The following is a 26664-nucleotide window of genomic DNA, read 5'->3' as shown; positions in this document are numbered from 1 at the left end:
CCCTGTCCTGCCACGTCCTCTGGCGCCGTGCCGTGTGCACACCAGGTGTTTCCTATCTGTGAACAGAAAGTAGCCCAGGTGTCCCTCCCTCCCCTCCCCCTTGTAGTTCAAGGTCAGGGAAACTGAATAGAACCCGGCCCCATGGGAGCTCTGGAGTGGGACCTGGAGATGGTCTGTCCAGCTGCTGCCCTTGGACAGGACTGAGGTCCAGAGAATGAATAGACTTGCCCAGGATCCCTTGGTGAATTCCTAGCAGTCCAGGTGTTCCCACTGAATTGTATGCTAAAATAGCTATATTTTAAATATGTAGAGTGCGTCAGCTTCCTATTTTTAAATCCCACAAACGGAAAGGATGGGTGAACATGAGACATCTAGAAACCAGTAACATCTTTTTCCTGGCAGAGGAGATCAACCCCTCTGTCTCATTCCCTCCTTTGTTCTCTGCTCCTTTTTCCTCTCCCCGCCCAGTCCCCCAAAGAGACGTGTGTGGGCATCACACAGTAGCTGTTGGGAGTGTAGACTTCTCAGCAGCAGAGGGTGGGGAGCTGAATCCACCCACCAGACCATAGGCCCTTGGAAACCTGTGTGCAGCGGCTGCTAGACAGATGCAAAGGTCAGGAGCCTACTGGACAGGATGGGACATTTATAACCTCACATGGAATATAAAAGGGGGGAAAAAGAGTAAACTGAAAGAGAAGCAAGAACAATTAAGGCAGGGTTTTAAAAAAATAACTTCTCCTCAAGAGCAGACATATAAACTCATCTCGTATCTGCCGGTCCCAGGGCATCTGCTCCGCGCCCAGCAGGGCAGGAGTCACCCCCCAGGCTCCGGTTCTTGCAAAGCTGGCCATGATTTTGGCTAAGTGACTGATCCTTGGAATCGTCTGGCCTTGGTTCCATCAGCCCTTTTCAAAGCCATCTCTTCTTTCCAGGACACTATTGAAGACAAACTTGATACCAAGCACTACCCGTACATCTCCACCCGCTCCTCTGCCTCCTTCAGCACCACCGCTGTCAGGTGAGTGAGAACCCCTAAGTAAGGGCAGGAGGGGCGAGCAGGACCATGTCCAGTCGGAAGGCAGCTACACAGTAGTCCTGCCATGATCCTGCGTGACCTGCGGGAACCCTCCCACAGCTTCTCGTCATAGCCAGGGTGTAGGCCAAGTCCTTGCAGTGGCCCGGGAGGCCCTCCGCCTCACGGCTTCCTGTTCCATCTCGACTCACTCTTTACTCCTCTCTTATTCCTCCTCCACTTCAGCCACATCAGCCTCCTTGCCCTCCCCAGAACATGCCAGGCTCAGTTCTGCCTTAGGAACCTCTGCATTTGCTATTCCCCCTGCCTTAAATGATCTGTCCCCAGATATACATCCGCATGGCTTCTATCTCCTCCAGGTCCTTAATCAATTATTACTTTCTCCCATCTTCCTTAACCACCCCATTCAAAATGACAGTACACCAACCTTCCGAGCGGTATTCATAATAGCTCAAAAGTGGGAATGACCTAGATGTCCATCAGCTGATGAATGGATAAACAACATACGGTACATTCATACAACGGGGTATCATTCAGCCAAAGATAGGAATGAAATACTGATCCATGCTGCAACATGGATGAACCTTGAAAACACTAAGTGAAAGAAGCCAATCACCAAAGCCCACATATTCTATCATTCTGTTTATATGAGATGTCTAGAATGGCAAGCCTCAAGACAGAAGTAGATAAGCGGTTGCTGGGAACAGGGGTGAGGGTTGGGAGACAGGGGTTACTGCTACTAGGCACAGGATTTCTTTCGGGGGGTGATGAAGTGGTCTGAAATGGTCTAAAATTGACTGTGGTGATGGCTCACAATTCTGTGACTATACTGAACACCAGAGAATTCTACAAACAAGTGAATTGTATGATACATGAATTACCTGTCCATAAAGGTGTTACAGAAAATAACGGGAAAATTACAGCCCCCCCACTTCCCGTCCGTGTACCTGCCGATGCTCAGACATGTCTCAGGTTGGAGATGGGAGCAGAAAGCAGTCCATGCTTCCATCTCCCAGTCCTCCAGCCCTCTGTGCTTTCTTGGCTGCCCATGATGCCTCGTGTACGTTTTTGAAAACTCCTCCTCTCTTTCACCACCTCGCTGTCTTCATCCGGAAGTCTTCCCTGCTGTGCTCTGTGGGCCATGCGTCCCTGGGACTCTCACACTATGAACACAGGTCGCCTTGACTCTCTGCTGCCCTCTTCTGTGGGGCCCGGGTTCCCGGGTCCGCCTTTGTAAACACGCACCTCCGCCCCTCTACGCATACACTCCCTGCCCGTCTTCTCTCTTCACCCCTCTTCTGTTGGGACTCTCAGGCCTGCATGGCACATTCCCCCACCCCGATGCCAGCGGAGGCCAACACTGGAGTGGAATACAAACTCCCACGTGGTGTCACAGCCAGACTGCCGACGAAGGCAGACAAATGATCTCACAGGCAAAAAGAAAAATGGCGATGATCCTCAGGGCTGGTCCGACCGGCTCCCAGGGCCTTCAAGGTTTGGAAAGTGACTTCAGTGCTACTGTAAGTCAGGAAGAAGGGCGCAGGTTCCACTGTTCAGAGGAGCCTTGCTCTCCTCATTCTGTGTTTTGTTTTCCTCGTTTTTCTTAACCTGGAAGCAGCCCATTTCTCACTGTTTCCGAGGACAAGGTGAAGGCCCATTGAAAGCCAGGGAAGAGGAGGCGGCACTGGGGAACTGTCTGGCCGCTGAGATGCCCGTCTTTCAGGAGGCAGCTCGGCACCACCTCCTCCAGGAAGCCTTCCCCAGTGACACCCGGGTGGTGATAGATGGCCCTTCCCTGTGCCTGTCCCCAGGGCACTGAGCTCCTCTCCATGCAGTGCGAGGCAGACCCTCCTCCTCCCTGCACTCTCCTCGACCCACCACTTCAGTTAAGCCACAAGCTCTTGGGATCTCACTCGGGTTAGCTCCTCGGTGCTGGGGTGGCCCTGTGAGGCCTGCGGTGTACATCTACCTGGTCAATCAGTGTGCCAGCTGCAGACAGGCCCGGGACTCGATGGTCACTGCTTCTTCCAGCAGAGTGTCCCAGAACTCTACAACTTGGGAGAGACACCAGGACCGTCACCCAGTGGGTGGAGCCGCTGAGCGTTTGGCTTCAAAGCCGACCTGAACCTGTCTGTTGCCTGCGTGTTTCTAAGAGAATGACAGGGTCACAGCATGGGCACTTGTGATGATTCTTCTCCCAGCAGCCAAAGCGCTTGATAATTTTGCACTGCAGTTCAGTTCAGACAGCACTTGCTAAGCATCTGCTCTGTTTTAGTCACTGGTGTATAGAATGAGTCCTATATCATGGAATGAAAGCGTTAGTTGCTCAGTCGTGCCCAACTCTTTGCAAGTCCGTGGACTGTAGCCTTCCAGGCTCTTCTGTCCATGGAATTCTCCATGCAAGAATACTGGAGTAGGTTGCCATGCCCTTCTCCAGAGGATCTTTCCGACCCAGGGGTCACACCCGGGTCTCCTGCATTGCAGGCTGATTCTTTCCCAGAATCTGAGCCACCAGGGGAATTAGTCGTGGAATAATGAAGTATAAGTGCTGTATATGCAGATACACATGATTAACATCCTTCTCTCCCCTCTCCTTCCCTCCCCAGCGCCCGCTATGGGCACTGGCATAAGAACAAGGCCCCCGGGGAGTACCGCAGTGGCCCACGCCTTATTATCTTCATTCTGGGGGGCGTGAGCCTGAACGAGATGCGCTGTGCTTACGAGGTGACCCAAGCCAACGGCAAGTGGGAAGTGCTCATAGGTGAGTGGGGCGTGTTTTCTAGAGGGAAGGGCTGCTTCACTGCACTGTGACTCCATTCCACGCTTTGGTGTTTCATCCTATCTCCAGTTCTCCGCTGGCCCCGCAACACTTTGCCTCTCGACACGTCTGCGGACGGCAGCCACGGAGGGGTGAAGGGGCCCTTCCTCAGGTCTGCTCTGTGCTTCCTGACGAGCGGCAGCCCCACGTGGTGGGACGTGCCTGGTCCCAGGCCCTGAGAGACTCAACATTCCTGCTCTGTCACTGCCACTCAGGTCCCCTCAAAAGTGCCCCCCTCTCCACACTGCGATTTCCTCACCCACCAGAATTGGGTTAAGGGCACCCACTTACAGCCTAAACTGGGCCTGGGGTGGAGGGGCACGTCAGTTTCCTGGCCTCCTGCCTCACCTCCGGAAGATGCTCAGTGAACAGGTCAATGAGCACTGGCCCCTGTACCTGTCAGTTAGAGATACACAGACCAGGCGTGCAAGCAGATACTGTTCAAAACGTATCCGCTTGGCTTCTGGGCTCTGCTGGGGGCTGCCCCAGCCAGTTCCTACCACTTCAGGGTCTATCATGTCCCTGCTGGTTTTCCAGAAGAAACGAAGCAGCTCCTAAGAGCTGACTTAAGGCAGCAGAAGATTTTCCTCTTTTTCATGTCTACAGGAACCTCCCCAGTTTCTCCGCCCAGAAGAGGAAAGGTTGAGAAAAATCTTTCCTTTCTCCAGATGCCTTCTTCTTTCTTGTGCCCTTAACAAACTTGAGTTGCCTCTGCCCAGGGTGCCTCTTGACATTAACTGACCAGAGATGACTAGCACCTCCTCTCCTGGCTGGGCCCTGCCCTTGCCCCTTAGCTCAGTAAGAGGTGTCATTTTTATACCTCCACTTTGGGGGGAACCAGTCCACGTGGCCCTTCCTGTATCAAGATTTGGACCTGGCACTGTCTTCACAATTCTCAACTTCCAGATCCCACCATTCAGGGGGTAGATCTCACATCCCCATCCCTCCCCCGCCCCTCCCTACTCCCAGAAGCTTCTCTGGCCACCATTTCTCCCTGGGTTTTCTCCTTTTTTGGTTACATAGGCCCTGCGTGGCGGAGCTCTCTGTGTTCTTGGCTTGCATACGTGTTGCATGAGTGTGTTGGCTAATTCTCTGTGCTCAAACACAGCTCTCCTGGGCCGACGCCGTCCCAGCCAGGCTTCGTTGTAACCCCCTCTTCCACACTGGCCTCACCTGCGGGTCCCTGTCGGGAGGTGGAGACCCGGGGAGACACGGTCGCCCGTGCAGATGGGTGGAGAGGCCTGGTGCAGACCGCCGACGCCCGCTATGCGGCCCCGCCCGCTACGTGCATGCATGCCCGCCCGCCGTCCTCGCGGCCCGTGTGCGCGTGCGCCGCGTGTGCACCTCCCGTGTGCGCATGCGGCTCGCTCTCTCGCACCTCATTGGCTGCATAAACGTAGGCCTAAGTTGGCATGCTCCTGTAACGTACCTGTGTTCAAGAAGTCAGCCGGCCTCTGTTCTCCCGCAGGTTCTACTCATATTCTCACTCCCACCAAATTTCTCATGGACCTGAGACACCCCGACTTCCGGGAGTCCTCTAGGGTATCTTTTGAGGATCAGGCTCCAACAATGGAGTGAGAGCCAAAGAAACAAAGTAAAAGCAGCTTATTACAGAAAAGAAACTCTTCCACTCTGAAGGGTTTTCTTTGATTTATTCCGTCACTCTTTTTCTTTTCATTTTTTTCCCCTTTTCAGTTTATTATTTGTTTGATTTTCTTTTTAACAAGAAAATGCTTGCAGTTCTTCACACCGATTGAAAATGTGTCCTGACGCTGCCCTTCTTCACCAACCCTGCCCGAGCGCCGCTGGGCTCTGGCTTGCCAGCTCGCTCATGCCACAGGTCACCTGCTGCTCAGACAGCTGCAGCCCCCTGAGCTTTAAATGATCACAGCCGCTATGCACAGCCCTCCAGAGGGGGCTGGACGTGGAGGGATGCTGCAGGCACTGCACCTAAGCCTGCTGGCCATGGGGTGAATTCCTGATGATGAGGAAGGCTTGGCACAGGGTGTCAGAATAGACCCCCAGTCTGTGGTAGTTAAATGTGTCAATACATTTTGCCCAGGACAGGCACTTATCCTAAGGTGTGATGGGGTCGTCAGCCACCTGGTTCGTGGTGAAACTCCAACCACCAGTGGAAAGAGCTGGTGTCTCCTGTTCGTTGAGGGAAAGCGGTACTTACTAGTCATTTACACTTTCAGTAATTGCTTTTAATTCTCCTGTGGATCCTTCCAAGAGTTGAGAAGCATACCCCTCTCTCCAGCTGGAGTCTCCTAGTCAGATTGAGAGCCTTTGGATAGAAATCTGTTCTCAACACTATGTGCTGTTTTGAAGAGCATCTCCTCTCCCACGAGCTCATGTCTTTATCTCAGTTACCTGGGAACCTGTTGTGAGTTTGGTAGGTTATCCAGGTTTTATTGCCCTTGAGAGAGCAAGAGTTCCTTGCTCTTTCTTTTCCACTCTTCCATCATGCTGGGAACCTCCCCGACCTGTTCAGAAGGCAGACTGGCCCCAAAGACCTCACTGCAGCATGAGTTGTTTCTTAGCTTCACTACACACTCTGTGATGAGGCCACGTCTTGTGTGCATGCCCTCCTCTACTCCATTGACCATGGACCCTGGAAATGTCCCCTCCCCCAACCCCACTCCCAGGCTGAGATGTGGCCCTGTGAGCCAGCTGTGAGTGAGTAGCGACAGAGCAGGACTCTAGCCCCAGCTTGGCTACAAGCACCTGTGTGAGTGGGGGAGGTTGTTCCCACTGGGCTACATCACACAAAACACAGGGAGGCTGGATTGCAGAGCCCCTCGGACTCTGACCATCTGTGATGCTGTCATTCAGTTGGAGGCTCAAACCAGGCAGCCCTGCCCCACTCTCTGGAAAGCTCTCCCTCCATTCTCTGGGGAGTGGACATCAAAGCCCTGGCTGGGTAATGTCAGAAGTGTGCTTGTTTATTTAAAAAAAAAATGAACTCCATCTGTGAAGGACCTGCTCTAAAGGTTGGCCCTGGAGGCGGCGTTGTTCATCTCTTCTTTCTTTGCCTTGGCCAAGAGATAGCTGCCCTGGGGCAGTAGGGAGGTGAGGAGCAGCAGGGGCCTGTGAGCCAGGACAGTGAGGCTGGCCATGGCCCTGGGCTACCTGCCATCCTGCCCAGGCTGCCTTTGCCTAGAAAGTGAGGCCAGTGGGTGATGAATAAAAGCAAGTGTTAAAAAAAAGTCATCCTTAAGAAGCACCTTGATAGAAAGATAATCAGAGAGATCTGGTTCTCATGCAGATGGCAGTAGGTGGACAGCATTTGCTGTATTTTGAGACTTCTCAAAGGACATGCAGAGATGGCAATGGCACCCTACTCCAGTACTCTTGCCTGGAAAATCCCATGGATGAAGGAGCCTGGTAGGCTGCAGTCCATGGGGTCGCTAAGAGTCAGACATGACTGAGTGACTTCACTTTCACTTTTCACTTTCATACATTGGAGAAGGAAATGGCAACCCACTCCAGTGTTCTTGCCTGGAGAATCCCAGGGATGGGGGAACCTGGTGAGCTTCCATCTATGGGGTCGCATAGAGTTGGACACAACTGAAGCGACTTAGCAGCAGCAGCAGCAATGGACATGGCCGTAGCCGTGACAGACCCCTTGCAGAGTCAGAAAGAATCACAAACCCAAACCCCAAGGGCTCCTGCTTGGATTCATCCTGGGATTCCTTGCAATCGGAGAAACCTCACCTTTGCTTTCTCTGTTTTACGTTCAATCAGCAGAGAGTGTCTTGGCTGCCATTAGAGCAGAGAGCACTACAGGCTGTATGTTCTTGGCTTCTGAGATGCTCTGTTGGGCAGCGTTGTATTTTAGAGTTCAGTTAAGAAAAAGCAAGGCACGAAGTCCTCATCCCAGGGAAGTTAAAAAGCAGATGAATGTCCAGCCTGCCCACTTCTGTTGTAATTGTCCAGGTGACTAATGCCTAGAACAGTACAGGGTGTTGGAGAGGCAGGGTGGTCTCCCACACATCAGTGTGAGCAGAATCTTAGCTTTTAGAGATGGGTTTTCCCCGCTCGGCAGTGAACATGGGCCCACAAGTGTCCTCGTGGGCACTGTGTGTGGATGCCAGTGTTGTGCTCCACCCTCCTGGCTCCTCCCTCTCCTGGCCCCTCCCTCTCCTCCTGGCCCCTCCCTCTCCTCCTGACCCCTTTCTGTCCTGGAGCTGAGGCCTGCTCCCCCTGGCCCTGGCCGAAGGGGGCAAGCGTGGATAACTAAGTGTACAGATGCCACCAAGTCTCGACTCAGTCCCCACTAATCAATCCATCATTCCTCCCAACTAAGAAATGAAATATTTTGATCAGCTCTGCACCTTGGTGCTGTGGATGGTTTATGTTAAAAGGATTGACTATTGGCGAATGTCCAGAAGACGGTCAGAAGCTAATGAAAGGGGCTGCAACGCCAACTTAGACCATTACACAGCACTTACGGGGGAGAAGTTTTTTTGTTTTGTTTTTATGTTGAATACTTTGCTTTATTTTAGATCAGGGTCAGATAAGTTCCATATTTTCAGTGGGACTCAGATTTGAATCTGAATTCAGAGCTGACCCAGTGCCCAGCTGCTGTTTCAGCATTCCCTTCCACATCCCTTCCCGGGGCAGGAGGCCACAGGGCCCCCAGAATCGAAAGCAGAGGCATGGCTTCTAGGCCTGGCTGTGCCACCAACATGCCCCACCGCCATGAGCATCTTTTTCCCATCTGTAGGATGCCGGTGGGCAAGGCCACTGCCTTCCCACACATGGCAGGTCATCTCACTCACCTGGGCTGCTCTTAAATATGCAGTTTAAACCTACTATTCCCTGACACCGCCCTTGATAGTCTGAGTCTGCAGGATTGATTCAGGCAATTCCAGAGCCAGCTGGATCAGCTGACCTGTCAGAATTCTTCTGGTTTTCAGATGCTGTCAATGAGGAAGGATTTTGTCCTGGCAGAGCTCACTGTGTCTGGTCACAAGCTTTGACAGTCTTTGGATGACTTTGTTTTGAAGATCACCATTCGCATTTCAGATTTGCAGTTATGTAGAATAAGGGGGACCCTCGGAGTGGTTCTAGAGGGCCTGCATGGTCGGCCACCTTTGGGTTCAAGTGAAAATGTTTGCAGTGTTTGTGATGCTGAGAAGTTTGACCAGGGTAGTAAAGCGATATCGCTGATGGTGTGGCAGGAATTGAGTCTCAGGTGATTTCAGATTTCCAGCTGGTCTGCATCCTTTAAAGGGACCAGGTAGTTAAGGACCTTAAAGGGACCAGGAGCATGCCTGTGTGAGGAGCCCTAGAGGCCTCACTGGCTGGTTACATGATACTCTTGGTCCTGACTCAGATGGTAAAGAATTTGCCTGCTAAAGCAGGAGACCCGGGTTTAATCCCTGGGTCAAGAAAATCCCCTTGGAGATGGGAATGGCAGCCCACTCCAGTATTCTTGCCTGGAGAATCCCATGGACAGAGGAGCCTGGAAGGCTACAGTCCATGGGGTCGCAAAGAGTCAGACATGACAGAACGACTAACACTTTCACTTGGTCCTGGATGTTTTCTGCTTTCAATGAAAGATTGGGAGCACCTGACGATCAGATAATATCCAGTTCTAAAGAATGAATTCCTTTCCTCTAATTGGCCTCCCCCCAGCCCTGAATCTTCACAGAAGCAAGGTTAGGAATCACGATGTTCTAGACATCTGATCAGGGGCCTTTCGATTCCCCTCTAAGTCAAGTCTTCCCTCTTGTTTCCTGTAATCCAGTGACTGGCTGTGGGGGAGGACATTAAGGATGGTTTTTCTGGCATGTGCATAGCCTAGGAAGCCCCCAAGCTAATCCCAGCCCAGAGTTCCCAGCAGCCATCTTTCAGCTGTAGACACCTAAACTGCATTGAGCTGAGACTTGGTGACTTTCATTTTGCCAGTGGTCCTGGTCAGAATTTGATAACATTTATTCCTGTTTCCTCATCTGGGGAACAGCCTTTGACCTTTAAGACTAGCAGGAAGATTCATAAGGTCACAGAAATGAGTGTCTTCGAGGGAGAGGGGGGCACCCTGCTGAAACTGGTGTCACCTTTGCCAAAGGAGCCTTGAGTCTGCAGAAAGAGTCAGCTTTGGGCGCAGGGCTGGTACAGGCTGCACGCTCGCTCGGGACATCACGCTCGGCCCCTCGGGGAAGCAGCCAGGGAGGGACTGGTTCCTCACTCAGAGCAGTGGCTGGGGCTTGAGCTGCAGAGAAGTCTCTCACACCAGAGACGGCTTCTCCAGTGTTCTCATGGTCTGCGATGACCGGGAAGTTTCCAGGTCTGCAGTGCCAGTCATCGGGGATCAGCTGCACAAGTAGCGGTCAAAGGCATAAGGACCCTTCTATTTGGAATCACTCCCAAGGAGCCCGCCAAAGCCCTCTTCTGCCTGCCCTCAGGGTGGAAATCTGGCCTCCTGTGGTTTCTGGTCCCCCCTTCCCAGGAAGGCCTGCGCCCTTGCCCACATCTCCGGGGAGGCACATTTTCAAGGACGGGTCTCTTTTGTTCGGTTCTCTCCCACCAGGATCTCTTTCTTTGAAGCCTTCTGCTGCATGCGTGCAGGCCTCATGCTCACACACCAGTCACTTCTGTTCTTTTTTGAGTAAGTCCATGTCCAAACCACACATCCATGCATCTTTTTTTACTGCACTTATTAGATCTCTCTCTTTACGAAAAAGGACTTCATTTATTTTTATTTTTTTATTTTTGCAGTAGAATTATATCTAATTCCATTAGCTTAAATTTTTGCAAGCATTTCTAACCTCTTACAATGTGCGGGTCTCTGCAAGGTAAGGCCTCAGGTACCCCAGCCCTCCCCCTTTCACACCTGAGGTCCCTCCCACCACGAAGCCCCAGCCAGCTGGCTCCCAGAGAGCAGTGGCTTCCCCTGGGTGTTCTGTCCATCTGCTTCCTCCCGACCTAGACCTCTCTCTTCACACACAGCACCCCTGCGAACCCCTGCCCCATTCACCCGCCTCTTCCCCACCATGTGGTTTGGCACTTCTCTCCCTGGCTTCACCTTGAGTTCAGGAGAGAATTAGAAGGATGGCTGCCCTGTCCCCTGGCAGACGGCACTGAGCCAGATGGAGAGACAGCTCCTTCCTCGGTACAGCCCGGGGGACCCTGCCCAAGCCAGAGGAGGTGTTCTGTTCACCCACGGCCCCCAAATGTCTCCTGAGCCAGTTGTGACGTGACTCCAAACCCCAGCCCCACCCCCCTCTCTGCGTCCACTGACCGAGGCCAGGGTGGGGAGGGGGCGGCTGCAGCTGTGGGAATGGACAGGGCAGGGGAGGGGAAAGTGTTTGAAACCAGAGCAGCAAGCTCACAGGTCTTTTCTGCCTCCCCAGGATCCACGCACATTCTCACCCCACAGAAACTGCTGGACACGCTGAAGAAACTGAATAAAACAGATGAAGAAATAAGCAGTTAAAAACTAAGCCGCCCCTCCAAACAAAAACGAACCCTCTCCCCGAAGTGCTCGCAGCCCCGACCGCCTCGGCCCCCGCGCTGAGCCACTCCTCCCTTCATCACCCCCCAGCTCTGCACGCCCGGCCGGCACTGTCGCCGCTGCGTTCTCGTGTTTGGTGATGCCCTCTTCTTGTTTGAAACAAAAGAATGCATTGTTTTTGTTTTTTTTTAAAAAAGAATCCCTTCTATGTGTATCCTGGAGGAGACGTTTGGGGCAAGGGCCCTGCTGCCACCGGGTTCCTGGAACCGTTTAGGGTGAATGGACACCTCCTCCCCATTAGTCATGATTTTATGACCTTGTACATAGCCCAGTGTGACGTGTGCACATTTGCTTGCATATGGGAAGGTAGGCGTTTGGGTGTTTTAAGAACCCGTTCGGGGTCGCTCCTGTTCGTGTTGGCCGTCACTGAGCTTGGAGTGCGTCAAACTGAGGGTGTCTCTTTTCACTCCAGTTCCTCCCCCTCGGTGCCGACTCTCAGTCACATGAGCTTGGAAGTGAAGCTCAGGTGACATCTCCAGAGGTCTGCGCTGGAGCCAACCTCTGCTCTGTCTCCCCGGTGCTGGGGGTGGGGGCTGGGGGTTGGGCCACAGGAAGGCTGGGTGCCCTGTCTCAGCGCCTCGGCCACAGCGCTGTGGTCCTGTCTGCGGTCTGTCACCGTGCCTGGATGAGAGAGGAGCAGGCTTCCACTGGGACCTGGGCTTCCAGCTAGACCTGGTCCTTCAGACCCCACCCTTCCCAGGCATCCCCCCACCAGCACCACCAGAGTTCCTCTTTCTCAGCGAGGTCAGCTGGATAGAGTTCACGGCTCAGCAACGGACTAGGTCTGGGAGGGTCCCGCAGGCTCCTGGTTCAGAGGTCCCTTTCCTGTCCATGCCCCTGAGGCTTCAAACTACACGAAGAGTAGCCTGCTGGGTTAACACAGACCCCAATCCCACTCCAGATCATCCTCCGTTTAAGATACTCCCTAATACTTTATTTTGTGTAGTGTGGGGTCATATGTCGTCATGCTTGTAAGAAGAAAACAATCATTTTACTCTCTGTATAAAGACGTAGCTGTATAAAACTTAGCTGTTGATGCAGAAATCAAAGAGGCCAATGCAGGAAGGATGTCTCCTCGTCCTCAGGACTCAGCGGCTCATTCTCCGGAAGGGAGCACACTCTGTTCTGCTGCTGCTGTGAACTATTACGACAGTGGAAGTCACAAAAAATGTCCCGCACCCACCCCCCCACACCCTTGAACCTCCCCCAGACTGTGTGTGTATATTACTGTCTCGTGGCATCGTCGTTGCAAACGTGTGTGTGCGCTAGTTATCCGCCACCCGCTCTGCCCTTTCAGAATATATCCTCCGCCCGCCCCGTTAGATGCATCGTGGCGTTCTCTTCTCAAGGCTTTGAAATCTTCCCCCTTTGCACTCAGATTAGTTTTCAGGTCTGTCTCCCTGCCCCCACTTCCTTATGAGATCTTATTTCCTTAGGACAGACTGTAAGGACCTGCCTTGGTTTCTTCCTGTTAAAACTGCTTGTTTTGTCTCCTGCCCTTGACCAAACGATGCTCATGCTTCAGGACCTTGTTTGTCCAACACGTTGGTTTTCCTTTCTCTGTTATTTATATAAAAAATAATTTATCAAAAGGATATTTTAAAAAAAGCTAGTCTGTCTTGAAACTTGTTTACCTTGAAATTATCAGAATCTCAGTGTTTGAAAGTATTGAAGCACAAACGTGTATCATCTCTGTACCGTTCTGTACTAAAGCACTCAAGTCTAATAAAGAAGTAAATCAGCGCCCATTTGTGGTGTCCAGGGTGACTCGCCGCCCGGTTTCTCTTTGGGAAGCAGGAGGAGAAAAGCTTCATCGATGGTCCAGTGGGGAGGAGCCCAGCTGCCCCCCGCCGTGGCTTAGAGCCTGCTGGCTCCAGGTCGCTGTGACTTACATTAGGATCTAGAGCCGTCTGGAGCCTGCAGATGACCCACGGGGCATGCACTACACTGCCTGAGAGCAGAAGCTCTCCCGTCGTCCTGGCTCTGCATGCAGGTTGTCTCAGCCTCGGAGACGGCAGGGCCGCGTCTCGCAGGTGGCGCCCTCCCTGAGCCTGTGGTGAAGGCACATTCGGGGCGTGTGATGAGGCCACTGCGTGTTCTCCTCCTCTCTTCCTGCTGCCACACCGCCTCGCCTTCCAGTGAACTCTCAGATCTGGAAGGCGTGAAGCCTGTTGGTGACTTGGGGAGACTGTGATGAGTTTGGCCCAGCGTGAAGAGGGGGACCCTTACGTTAGGCTCGTGGTGACACTGGAAACATTTCAATCAATTTCAAATGAAGCATGGTTACCTCATCCATAAGCCAAGCAAATTCCCCCAATACCAATCACAAGAGTATATTATAGGATTAAACTAATTAAGTCCATCCCTAAAGGTGGGGGAGAAACCCAAACTACAGACAGCAGAATTCCACTCCTTGGAGGAAGTGGCACCAGAGGTAATGCTGCTAAGAACCCTGTAAAAACCAGGTGCTGGGGACTTCCCTCATGGTCCAGTGGCTAAAACTAAGCTCCCAGTGCAGGGGGCCTGAGGTTCAATCCCTGGTCAGGGAACTAGACCCCACATGCCCCAACTAAAGAGTTCGCATGCCGCCACTGAAGAACTCGCACCCTGAGATTAAGACCAAAGATCCATATGCTGCGCTAGGACCTGGCATGGCCACATAAAAATAAACATTTTTTAAAAGCAAACAAACCAGACTGCGTCACAGGCTACCGGCCTTCTCTTAACCCCTCTCCACCAAGATCTCCGTTGGTTTTGACAGCGCCTTTAGACAAGGAGTTTTCAAAGCTCTGATCCAAATAAAGTCAGCTCCCTAGGGCAGAGCTGTGGAGCACCCTGTCCTTACAGACTGCCTTTCCCCAGAGCAGAAGCCATGCGCTACTGCACCCAAACTGGGGACAGACCTACTTTTCCTGGAGTGATGCCTGCTCTACAAGTGGGCTCCAGGGTAGCAGTCCCTGCTCTTCTTAGCTTGCCCCTCCCGGTGTGGAACCTCCATCCTAGGAGCTAGCTGAGGTGAGAGCCATCAGGGTACAAGTATTCCTAACCCGCCTCACCTGGAGTGGGACTTCTGCCCTCTGTCTGGGCTGGTATGGGGACACCCTCTGCTCTACCTATGGGCAATAGACATCCTGCAACATGGGGGAGGGGGAAGGCGAGATAGGGTGGCTGTCTGCCCCTCCCATGGAGAAACTGGAGCCCCAGACTAGGAGCTGAGAGGAGAGGGCGCCCCCATCTTCCTGGCCATGCCTGCCCAGAGGAGAACACGCAGGTAAAACTTGCATTACACAGAACTGGTGAGGGGAGTGAGCTTTTATCCCTGACACAAAATACGTATCACCTTTCACACCATTTCTCCAAGTCTCTGGCTCCAACTAGGTGTCTGACAGTTACATCAGTTCTGACATTAATTTTTCAGTGAGTGCAGATCCCATGGATCAAGGGCTCAGTCCCACAAAACTGCCCCCACTTCAGACATCAAAGGGGTGCCCACGCTACCCTGCCCAGCTGATTACAATTCGAGGGGTCTCACAACCCCCTCCTTGGGTTTAATAGTTCATCAGAACAACTTACAGAATGAAGGAAAGCACTTTCTTTGCTGTGACTGGTTTATTACAAAGGATACCACCGGAGAACAGCCAAATGGAAGGGATGCACAGGGCAAGGTATGGACTTGGCAGGAGGGCGGGGGTGGGCGGGGGGTAGCCCAGAACTTCCATGCCCTTTCCAGGCATACCACCCTCCCAGTACCTCCCTTTGCCCACTGACCCAGAAGTTCCCCCCAAACTCTGTTGTTTAGAAGGTTTTATGCAGGTGTCGTTACATAGGCAGAGTTGACTAAATCATCGGCCACTAGTAACTGAAACTTAGTCTGCAGCCCCTCTGCCCTCTCCACATGTTAAGGGTCGGGGATGGGAGCTGTAGAAAGTTCTAACCCTCTAATCCTCTGTCCAGTGTTTCTGATGAGCAGCCCTACCCTGAAGCTCTTGCCTCTCCCCTCTTAACCTCATCAGCGTAAACTCGGGTATGTGGGAAGGGGTTTGTTATGAAGAGCAGAAGATATGCCTCTCAGGAAATTCCAAGGGTTTTAGGAGACCTGTGCCAGAAATCCAGTGAAGTAAAAGTGAAAAGTTGCTCAGTCGTGTCTGACTCTTTGTGACCCCATGGGATTCTCCAGGCAAGAATACTGGAGTGGGTTGCCATTTCCTCCTCCAAGGGATCTTCCCAACCCGGGGGTCGAACCCAGGTCTCCCACACTGCAGGCGGATTCTTCACCATCTGAGCCACCAGAGAAGCCCAAGACCATTAAACAAGTTAGTTAAAATGAGGCCAATAAGGTGGGCCCTAATCCAATCTGACTGGTATCCTTATAAGAAGAGAAGATTAGGACCCAGAGAGACAAGGATGCACATGCCCAGGGTCGGGGCTGACCACATGAAGAGACAGGAAGAGAGCGGCCGTCTGCAAGCCAAGGGGAGGCCTCAGGAAACTAAACCTGCCGACACCTTGGCCTTCGACCTCCACAACTTGACAAATTAGATTTCTGTTGTTGAAGTCATCTGGTGTATGGCATTCTGTTATGGCAGCCTAAGTGAATTAATATAGTTGCCCAAGGCAAGAAAAGCTTCATAGAGTTGCTGAAATCGGGAGGACTGCTGACAGATACGCCCAGAAACTCTCTGACAAGGCTCAACACAGACCACTCCCCAAGCACTTGGTGTTATTCAAGGACTACCTGCCCTAAGCACTGTTCTCAGGCACCTTCCCTTAATCAAAGACAGGCTTTGATTCTGCTTCTGAGCTTTCCTAATCCTTTGATGAGAAAGCACAAGGCCAGGGACGTCCCTGGTGGTCCAGTGGCTAAGACTCAAGCTCCCAAACAGGGAGCCTGGCTTCAATCCCTGGTCAGGGAACTAGATTTCACACACAACTAAGAGTTCACATGCCACAGTGAAAGATGCTGTGTGCTGCACCGTGAACCCAAATAAATAAGTATTTTTTTAAAAAAGAAAGAAGACGCAATAGCAGGCACTTAATGATAACTCAGGACATGGAGGTGATGTCTAACACTGTTCAGCCACATTTGGGTGAAGAGAATCAATCTCAGTAGGTGTTTCAGGCAAGGAGGAGCCGGACTCCTGTGTCTGGCACAACCCCTCATCTGTAACGATGTCAAACACAGTGTCATCTGGTGGCATCTGTCTTTGCACCTTGGCCTCAGGCAAGATGCAAACAGGCATGTGTGTGTGTGTATATATAATATGGAATAATACACATCACAGCTGATGAGGAAGTGCATCGTTGCTCAAATACTAGACTCATACTTGCAGAGAGTCTGTAGATTTTTCTTAAATGTCTCTGCATTTATTGTCTGCCTTAGAACAATTTCCAGACGCTTAATTTTTTTTTTATTGGGGTATAGTTGATTTACAGTGTTGCTGTTAGTCGTTTGAAGTGTACAGCAGAGTGAATCAGTTATACATACACCTCTGTCCATTCTTTTTCAGATTCTTTTCTCATATAAGTTATTTCAGAGCATTGAGTAGAGTTCCTTGTGCCATGCAGTAGGTCCTTGTTAGTTATCTGTCTTATATACGGGGCTTCCCAGGCGGCGATAGTTGTAAAGAATCTGCCTGCTAATGCAGGAGGCATAAGAGATGTGAGTTCCGATCCCTGGGTTGGAAAGATCTCTGGGTTGGAGGAGGGCATGGCATCCCACTCCAGTATTCTTGCCTGGAGAGTGTGTGTATATTAATCCCAATCTCCGAATTCATCCCAGGGAATTCATTCCCCTGCCCTTCGCCTACATCTATGACTATATTTCTGTTTTGTTCAGTTCAGTTCAGTTGCTCAGTCAAGTCCAACTCTTTGCGACCCCATGGACTGCAGCACGCCAGGCCTCCCTGTCCATCACCAACTCCCAGAGTTTACTCAAACTCATGTCCATCTAGTTGGTGATGCCATCCAACCATCTCATCCTCTGCCGTCCCCTTCTCCTCCCACCTTCAATCTTTCCCAGCATCAGGATCTTTTCTAGTGAGTCAGTTCTTTGCATCAGGTGGCCAAAGTATTGGAGCTTCAGCTTCAGCATCAGTCCTTCCAGTGAACACTCAGGACTGATCTCCCTTAGGATGGACTGGTTGGATCTCCTTGGTAGGTGCTCAGTAAACATCTATTAGCTGAATAAGGCAGTCTGGGTGGGAGTCTGGAATGGCACAGGAAAGGAGCTCAATGGACCCTCCCTCCGGCAAAACAACAATTGCTGAAGATGATTTCTTAAGAAAGAAACAATCATTTAAAGTGTCTGGAGGTACAAATTAACTTATTTTTAAAACAGAAACCATAGTCCAGGCTATGTTTTTTTCAGTAGTCGTGTATGGATGTGAGAGTTGGACCATAAAGAAAGCTTGCTTCCTTGTCTCCCTTGGGGCTGGGTTTCCTCCTTCCAGAGCCTCCTAGAGATGGCAGTGCTGTGAGTCCACAGGCCACTGACCTGGGCTAACACTGCAGTCTGCTGGGCTGTGTGCACTGCACCCACTCCCCTTTGGAGACCCAGCTGCCAGAGGGGCTGCTGGACTTTGTGGTCTGGTTCACTCACTAAGTCGTGTTTGACTCTTGCAACCCCATGGGCTGTAGCCCTTCAGGCTCCTCTGTCCATAGAATTCGCAGGCAAGAATACTGGAGTGGGTTGCCATTTCCTTCTCCAGGGGATCTTCCCAGCCTAGGGATCGAACCTGCATTGCAGGTGGATTCTTTACCGTCTGAGCCACAAGGAAAGCCCTTCTAGGGCTCTGACTCACTATAATATTCCCATGTCACCAATTTCCTCTTGAGGGAAGGAAGGGTCTCCCAGAGCCCAGTAGAGTGCCCAGTGAGTCTGGCTTCCTGGTCTCTGAGACGCCATGGTCTAGGACACCCAGGCCTATGGCCTCTGTGGCACTGTTGGCCTTGGAGCAGGAGGCTGGTCTCTGAAGCCCATCCTCACCAGGAAGAGGGAAGGTCCCTTTAAGCCTGGCTTCACATCTTAAGCTTGTTGCTATGTATGTGAGGAACTTCCTTAGCAACCACCTGGCCTCATAAAGAGGCCCTGGAGTAGTGGTTGCCACCAGCCATGGCTCCGAAAAAGAAGGGGGCTAAGGAGCCCGAGCTCAAGAAGAAAGGTGGCAAGAAGGATCCCAACCTGGCCAACAAGCCCATGGAAATGCCTATAAGCGAGGAGATCCGAGAGTTCTACCACATCCAGATCCGCAATCTGGAGGACAGGCTGGCCCGGTGGGTGGGCAGGCAGGGTGGTCCTGCCAGATCAGGGAGTGACTCAGAGCTGGCCGCTGTGCAGGTTCAGTCAGTGGGGCCCCCTGTGTTCTGACCTCCCAGGGTATGTCCAGACCCACCCCCCATCCCTGCCTCAGTTTCCTCAAAGATAACATTGGGAGACTTCATGATTTTGAAGAAAAATGGATTTCTTGGCCCCCATTTTGGCTCCCAGAGTTTCCAGGGGCCCAGTGCCTAGTTAAGAGCCTAACCCCTCCCCAGGCAAGGACTATAGTTGCCCCCCGGGACCACACGTTTTATGTAACAGGGCGGAGTTCAATCGGAGGGACGAATTGGAGATGGCAGCCCCCTGGCAGGCGGGTGACCACATGCCCCTCCTCCCACCTACCCCCCACCACCCCCACAATGCCTGTGCCGTGTTCCCCTGAGCTATGGGCCCCACTGGCTCTTCCAGCTGCCAAGCCCATTTGTCCACGCCAGGGCTGTTTTCCCAAATGTAAACGGGGAGGGCTGTGCAAGGGGGGTGGTGGTGTGTGGAGGGGGTTCTCTAACCCTCCTGAGACATGCACTTGCCCACTTTTCTTTTTTTTTGCCCACTTTTCTTATTCTTCCACTACTTTCCTCTCAGTTATGATGCACTAGCCCAGTCTCAAGGTGACCCTCAAAAGACGCACCCCTTTGGTGGGGGCTCAGATAGTAAAGAATCCGCCTGCAGACCAGGAGACCCAGGTTCAATCCTTGGGTCAGGAAGATTCCCTAGAGAAGGGAATGGAAACCCACTCCAGTATTCTTGCCTGGAGAATCCCATGGACAGAGAAGCCTGGCGGGCTACAATCCATGGGGCTGCAAAGAGTCAGGCATGACTAACTGACTAACACTATTAGACAGGTCTCCTCACAAGTTGCTACAAATACTCACAGTTGATGTTGAGACCTTTCTGGACTGGTGCTCATTGTGTCCCTAAAACGGTCCCAGGAGAGAAGCCCTCGAGTCATCCCCATGACAAGTGGTGGAGACTGAGGCTCAGGGAGAGAGGAAGGCATCCCAAGGAAGAGGCTCCGGGATGCCAGCCCTGGGCCCTGACTTCCCTAAGCCAGGCCGCCTCCTTGCTCTACAGATCGGGTCAGTCCTCTTTGCACCCTGCACCGCGCTTCCGTTCAGAAGATGTTGGTTGAGTTAGTCGTGAAGTTAAACATCTCTCCAAACAGCTTCTACCCATTATTATTCCATTGGAAACTAGAAAATTGCTTACACAACAACTCTTAAAAATTCACACGCTTCCCTCAAGCTGGAGACACCAGATGGAATGTATTTAGGAAAAATGCATTCAAGAGATGGTTACTGGGCACTTATTATTTGCCAGCTTCCTCTGCCAGGCCCCCCAAAATAGAGAGATGTAAGGAGTCCGGTCTTGACTTCCCAGTGGGACAAGGGTCAATCTACAGGAGGGCCCCAAAGAGAGGACCACAAATGCTGTCTTAGGGCCAGGAAGGCTCCAAGGAGGCGGTAACACAGGGGTTCACTCAGTGAAGGAGGGTAAGGAAGATCACAGGTGCAGAAGTTTGGGGTTATGAAATGTGAAAGTATTAAGCAGGGCACAGAGCTAGCAGCAAGTGTTATGCTTAAGACCCTTAACTTTGGGGTATCAGACTGACTTGGGTTCAAGTTCTGGTTTTGCCATTTACTAACTCAGAGATGCTTCACCCCTCTGCACCTCAGTTTCTTCACCCGTAAAATGGATATAATCATCACAGTCCCTACTTCCTTGGTTGTTGTGGCTTCAACAAACACACTGAGTGCCTACTACATACTAGGCGCTAGGTGCTGGGGACTCAACTGTGAACATTAAGAGACTCCACCCTCACAGAGCTTACACCCTAGTGGTGTTACGTGCATAGAGCGCTGAGCACAGGCATCAGCTGCGGTCACAAGCTCTGACCAAGGGAGATGAGGCTGGAACCTCCAATGCCCCACTGTGGGAGGGTCTAGGGAGCAGCCTGACGGCCTGGAGGCCCCCTGGACCTCTGCCCCCACATTTACCTCAGGTACCAGCGGAAGTGGGATGAGTTGGCTATGCAGGAGAAGCTGTTTCGCCAGGAGTTTGAGCAGCTGGCCAACAACAAGAAGGAGATCGTGGCCTTCCTCAAGCGCACGCTCAACCAGCGGGTGGATGAGATCACCGACCTCAATGAGCAGCTCCAGAGCCTGCAGCTGGCCAAGGAGATAGAGAAGGATGCCTTCGAGGCACAGCTAGCCCAGGTGCGCCACGAATTCCAGGAGACCAAGGACCAGCTCACCACCGAGAACATCATCCTGGGTAAGGGGCACTGGCTGGTGAGCCTACGGGCACAGTGCGTGGGAAACCCAAGGCTCTGTCTCTCTGGGCCCCAACTTCAGCTCTCTCATTGGCTTTGTCACCTTGGGCCAGCCCTTCTCTCTGACCCTGTTTTCCCACCTGGGAAATGGGGATGATACATCTTCCTTGAGTAACAACAGCTACTTGCATCTTCCCACACGTATCTTCCATGCTAATGGTCCCAGCAATCCTGAGGCAGGAAATACCATCTCCACCTGCCATTGAGTAGGTGAGAAGCACTTCGAGAAGGTGGACTGTCTTGCCCAAGGTCACCCAGCTGGCAAGGGTGGCTGTGCCTTTCCGTTGACAGCAGGAGTGCCTGATCCAGAGAAGGTGTTAAGAGTTGGAGGCTGTTGTCACTGTCACTTTCATGAGAGTAGAGTGTCAAGGGGGGCTTCCTGGAGGAGGTGGAGCCTGAACCAGGCTTAGGAAGCCTTGGGGAGGAGAGGAAGGGCATTCCAGACTGAACCATAAAGGCGGGCAGGATTATGTGTGGGGACAGGGGACTGGCCCTACTGGATGGGGAAGGGTGGGGGTGGGGGGCGTCATCACACAAAGCCCTGCTGCCCCCACCCCTGGGACCCTGCCCTTCCGAGGCGGCCCCTCACCAGGCCCATGCCCTGTGGCGGGGCAGGGGGAAAGCTGGCCGCCCTGGAGGAGTTCCGGCTGCAGAAAGAGGAGCTCATGCAGAAGTTCGCGTCGCTGGAGGACCAGCTGCAGAAGCAGGAGAGCGAATACAAGGACTACGTGCACAACCTGGAGAAGAAGTCGGTGCTGGACAAGGACAGGTGGGCGGGCTGCCCCGGGCGCGGCCTGCGCCGAGGCCAAGCGCAGCCGGGCCTTCAGGCCCCTGACAGCCGTGGCTTCCAACTGGGCGGAGGGAGCCACGCTAGCTCCCTGATGCCCCGACTTGCCGCTCCCCGAAACTGTGGCTGATTGGCGGGTGGAGCAGAGAGAAAAGAAATAGGTTCCCAGTTCTCACCCAGGTGTTGAAGCCTCCCTGGACTTCCTTGTGCCACTTTTTGCGACTTAAATTATATTTAATGGTTCATCATACACAGACATGGTTCAAAATAGTACAAAGGGTCTATGATAAAGAGCTCCTGCTGGTGGCCCTGGCCCCTCCTGTGGGGGACAGAGCAGAGAGGGCTAGGTGCTCTGGGGACCACCCTCTGCCCAAACCCCGCCTCACCCCCACCCATCCTGACTAGACTGAGAAAGGAGATCATCCAGCGTGTGAACATGGTGGCCACGGAGTTCCACAAGGTGGCCACGAGCCAGATGTGGGACACAACCAAGCGGGCCATCACAGAGAACAACGCGGTGACCCTGCAGCTGGCCAAGATTACCCGACAGGGCACGCAGCTGCTGGCAGAGAACGAGCAGCTCCGGGGCCACCAGAATGACCTGTGCAAACAGCTGGAGCTGCTGGAAAACTCCCAGAAGCTCATGGCCAGGAACAACCTGGGCCACCAGAAGGTGTGCGCTCCTGGCCCTCACCCCAGGAGGCTTGGCACGGAGAGCAGGAAGGAAACCTAGGGCCCTGTACTCAGGGCAAATATGGCCCCTGCAAGGGTGGACCGGGGGTCAGGGCATGGGGGAGGCAGTTGTGAGGCGATGGGGCCCTCCATGGGAGGGCTCTGGCCCCCATCGCTGGTTTGTATTTGACTTGGAACCCCATCACTGGTTGAAGGGGAACCCAGCCCCAGGGCCCCCACCGCACGGGTGACTTAACAGGTGCGCAGCGGCCCTGAGGTGAGCGGGTGTCGGGCTCCCAGGGCCCCGGCTGGCCTCTCTGGAGGACACAGGGCTGGCTGAGCGCCTGCGGCAGGGCCCAGAGCATGGCCACCTGCCCATACTGCAGGTCATCCTCATGCTGACGGAGAAGTGCCGCGAGCAGCAGCAGGGCACGGCCGAGGCAGAGCGGCTGCGCATCCTGCTGGGCCAGCTGGAGCAGGACCTCCTGAAGCAGCAGCAGGACAATCAGGCATTGAGGTGTGGAGCAGCGGGGACCCTCCCTCCGTGGTCACGGGCCAGCGACTCCCCCTGTTTAGGGGCCCTCTGTCACACAGGCTGAGGCCCGGGGCTGGCTGGAGAGAAAAGGCAGCGCCCCTTGTCCTAGGACGGGGAGGAGGTGACCTGTCCTGTCCTGGGCCCAGGAACGAAAGAGACCAGCTGAACCTGCAGCTGGAGCAGCAGCAGGCCGAGGGGCAGCGGCTCCAGCAGCAACTGAGCAAAGAGCAGAAGGTCCGGGCGAGCCTGGAGACGGCCCTGGCCCAGGCCACGTCCTTCCTACAGGACATCATGCAGGTGAACTGGAAATAGGTGAAAGTGGTGGCGGGGCGGGGAGCGAATCAAGGACTAGAAACTGCCCGGAAATAAGCAGACCGCCAGAGATGGCCGAGCCAGGCCCAGGGCCCCTCTCTCCCCTGAGAGTTTCCTGGCAGATCTGTCTCTTTCTGATTCTCCACGTCGAAGAGCCATTTGAGGTCTCAAAGGAGCTGGACGAAGGCCTCTGAGGCCCTGGAAGTCATCAGTCCTCCCATCTGGAGAATGGGTATCCCATCACAGCCAGGGAATACTGAGATTAACAGGCATTGGGGTTGGAGTTTCCCAGTGGTGGATGCTGGGGCCACAAAGGGCCTCATCTGGTGGGCCCACCCATCCCCTTCTCAGCAGATGCAGCCTAACGAGGAGGATGGTGACTTCGACGTCGTGTTCCAGCTGCAGCGCAAGGAGATGCTGCAGCAGTTGCTGCTCATGCTCAGCTCGGCCGTGGTCTCGAGCCCCCAGATGGCCGAGGCCCTGCACTGGGAGAGCCAGCCCTCTGGCCTGCCCAGGGAGGGGTGAGTACATGACCCCATGTGACCCCAGAGGAAGCAGCTACGGGACACATCCAAGGGCTGTCCTCGGCTGACCCAGGGCCGGAAGCCTGGCTCCCTGGAGCTGCTCTGAATCTCGGCTTCCTCGTCTAAGATGTGGAGGGGATGACACCAGTCTCCTCCCCACAGCCAGGGCAGCAGCACCCAGCTACTCAGGACAGGGTCTCTGCTGCAGCAGCTGTCTGGCATCACGCCCTACCAGCCCGGGGACCTGGGTCTGGTACCTCGACGGATCCACATCCCACCCAACCCTGAGGACCTCAGGCTGCTCTCACATACCACCCGCATGGGCAACTTACAGGCATACAGCAGCCCTGAGGTGAGGGTGCCAGGGGACCCCAGGGACAGCCGGATGAGGGTCACCCTTGGGTGAGGGCTGCCCTTGGGTGCATATGACAGCTCTTCCACACCGTAGCTGTGTGGTTCTGCAGATGTGGCTGGACCTCTCTTAAGCCTCCACTTCCCCATCTGTAAAATGGACTGAAGAAAGGTGTGTCAAGGCTTCAGTGGACCCAGACGCACCCACACATCCCCTAGGAGGGGAGCCTACTGGACCCTGTGGGCCCCTCCTCCACAGGCAGGGGAGGGGTGGAAACCCCCCCATGGAGGCTTCAGCTTCTAAGCTGGCACTTTTATTCTTACAGATCCACACCTCTGCTCCTCAGAAAAGGTTCAAAAAGCTTAGTCTTCCTAAAATTTCCCTACTTTCGAAGTAGGATACAGGGAGACCGACCTCCTATCCTAGAGAAGAACTGTTCCGGCCACAGTCCCCACATTAGTCCACAGGCAGCCTGGGGCAGCCCAGAGAAGAGTTATATTAAAAAAAAAAAAGACCCCACAGGCTGGCGTGGCATCTCTGTGGATGGGTGGATGGGTGCGAGCATGGCAGTCGGGCAAGCAGCCGAGTCCACTGGCCTCAGGGGCCCGACGCAGACCCCTGGCTCTGCTGGCGGATGTGGTCCAGGAGCAGGTCCACAGCACGCTCCAGCACTGGAGGCAGCAGCTCCTGCTCAGCAAGGGAGAAGCGGCCCAGCACGTAGGCCTGCACTGCATCCCGATGGGTCGGCCGCCCAATGCCCACCCGCAGCCGTGGCATTGCCTGTGGGGGAGCCAGAGGGGCCCAGGGAGCTCTGGTGAGAAGGAGTGTTGGGGGCCCTGTGCCAGCCCACCCGACTCGGTGCAGGATGGAGGGGCAGACTCACATTGGAGTTGAGGCAGCTCATACAGGAACGGACTCCATTGTGGCCCCTTCAAGGGATAGGAGAGGGGCAGTTAGTGTTTCTTTGGGTCAGAACCCTTCACCCCATCCACCGTCGGGCCTGGGGTTGGCACCTCTACCCCCACTTGGAGGTCAGCTTCCCTATCCCACCCTGACCAGCTCAGGGCCTCACCTGGCACTTCCTCCCAACTTCAGAGCCACTTTCCCCAGCGGCTTGTCCAGCTCATCGTGTACCAGGTAAACTTCCTCAGCAGTCAGTCCAAACAGCTCCGCTTGGCCCAGAGAAACAGTGGCCCCGGTTACTACTGATCCGCCCAGGAAGGTTGTCCTGACTCTGGGCTCCCATGAGGAGGGGCCACAATTAACCCCACTTGGTGGTAAAGAACCCGCCTGCCAATGCAGGAGACATGAGAGATGTGGGTTCAGTTCCTGGGTTGGGAAAAATGCCCCGGAGAAGGGCATGGCAACCCACTCTAGTATTCCTGCCTGGAGAAATCCATGGACAGAGGAGCCCGGGGGCTACAGTCCATAGGGTCGCAGAGAGTTGGATATGACCGAGTGACTAAACCACCACCACATATAAAGAAACTGAGGTTCTCAATTTCTCAGTCACCCAAGGCCAGGCAGCAACTGGAGCGCAACAGGTACCTGGAGCTCTAGATAAACCGATTTGCTGCAGTCCAGAATGCCCCCTCCGGGCTCCTGCGCCCTCCTGGGCGGCACACACGTGGGGCCCTCAACTTACCGGCCCGGGCCACACTGTGCCCGTTGAGGTTCATGAGCCTCCGTGGCCGGAGCAGGACCAGCTGGGCATCTCCCAGTGAGGCCAGGGCGAGGTCCGCGGCACAGCGCCGGTCGCGTGCCCAGCTCTCCGCCACCCCCAGCCGCCGCGCCAGCTGCCCCAGCACTGCCATGCCCACGCTGTGCCGCGTGCCAGGCAGTCCATGGTTTCCCAGGCCTGCCACCTGCGGGCGACATCAGGGAAACCGAGGCCCGACAACTCTCCCCATAATCTATCTCGTAGCGCGCCCCCGCCCGGGGCCCCAAAGCAGAGGAAGGTAAATGGAAAACGGCCGGAGTTAGGGCCACGAGGAGGAGTCCAAGGAACTCCAAGACTCCAGAAGGCCAAGTGGAAGCGCCCCCCGGGGTGGGCGGGCAGGGCCCCCAGTGCAGGAGCGGAGTTCCTGGAAGTCTGGAGCCCATCGGAGCATCTGACCCATTTCTAGATAAAACTCAAGACAAGGAAGGGGGCGAACTTTGCCCAGGAGACTGTGGCAGAACTGGAGCTAGGGCCCGGGAGTCCCCACGGCGCTGTCCCCCACTCCACTCACCAGCCACCGCTTTCCCGCCGGCCGGAGTTCCAAAACGCAGCGGCTCATGGCTCGACTCAGCCACAGACCGGCGCGCGAGAGGCCAGGCGGCCCCATGCTGCCCCCATTCCGGACGCGGACCCCGCCCCCTGACGTCAGCCAGCCCCCCGGCCAGTCGCGGCCGCCCCTAGCCGCTACCGCCCAATCCGGGGCGGGCCACGTGGCCGCCACCCTTCTGAGGGGCGGAAGTGG

At 54.1% G+C, this 26664-nt stretch overlaps 3 protein-coding genes across 5 annotated transcripts in view; 2 read left to right on the top strand and 1 right to left on the bottom strand.

Annotated features, from left to right (window-relative positions):
* STXBP1 (syntaxin binding protein 1) overlaps nt 1–12140 on the top strand; it is a 67559-nt gene extending 55419 nt beyond the window's left edge. Inside the window, exons 17-19 of the mRNA XM_055399078.2 lie at nt 933–1018; nt 3640–3794; nt 11213–12140. Coding sequence (XP_055255053.1) covers nt 933–1018; nt 3640–3794; nt 11213–11295 — 324 coding nt within the window. The 3' untranslated portion in view covers nt 11296–12140. The remainder of the gene's footprint in view (nt 1–932; nt 1019–3639; nt 3795–11212) is intronic.
* Nucleotides 12141–12285: 145 nt separating this feature from the next.
* Nucleotides 12286–26579, bottom strand: PTRH1 (peptidyl-tRNA hydrolase 1 homolog). 3 transcript variants are annotated; one of them, XM_055399081.1, is made up of 6 exons: nt 26434–26579; nt 25848–26067; nt 25275–25374; nt 25086–25131; nt 13266–13424; nt 12286–12514 (listed from the first exon to the last, which is right to left on the bottom strand). In XM_055399081.1, exons 1-6 carry the CDS (start codon nt 26527–26529, stop codon nt 12470–12472), a joined length of 666 nt encoding a protein of 221 aa, XP_055255056.1. In that variant the 5' UTR covers nt 26530–26579; the 3' UTR covers nt 12286–12469. The 3 variants fall into 3 exon arrangements, with proteins under 3 accessions (XP_055255056.1, XP_055255057.1, XP_055255058.1); XM_055399082.2 differs by lacking the exons at nt 12286–12514; nt 13266–13424 and adding an exon at nt 24647–24982; XM_055399083.2 differs by lacking the exons at nt 12286–12514; nt 13266–13424 and adding an exon at nt 24647–24889.
* CFAP157 (cilia and flagella associated protein 157) lies at nt 18416–24599 on the top strand. Its single transcript, XM_055399080.2, is given in 11 exon segments — nt 18416–18645; nt 20691–20962; nt 21636–21789; nt 22213–22480; nt 22866–22996; nt 23161–23311; nt 23678–23847; nt 24013–24252; nt 24299–24332; nt 24334–24486; nt 24489–24599. Coding segments are annotated over 11 exon segments (1914 nt in total).
* Nucleotides 26580–26664: the final 85 nt, after the last annotated feature.

This window comes from Moschus berezovskii, chromosome 11, assembly GCF_049115385.1.
Source record: "Moschus berezovskii isolate FMDL1 chromosome 11, NW_MosBer_1.0, whole genome shotgun sequence".
NCBI classification, from domain to species: domain Eukaryota; kingdom Metazoa; phylum Chordata; class Mammalia; order Artiodactyla; family Moschidae; genus Moschus; species Moschus berezovskii.
The sequence above is the reverse complement of the archived record's forward strand: the minus strand, read 5'-3'. Positions and strand labels throughout refer to the sequence as shown.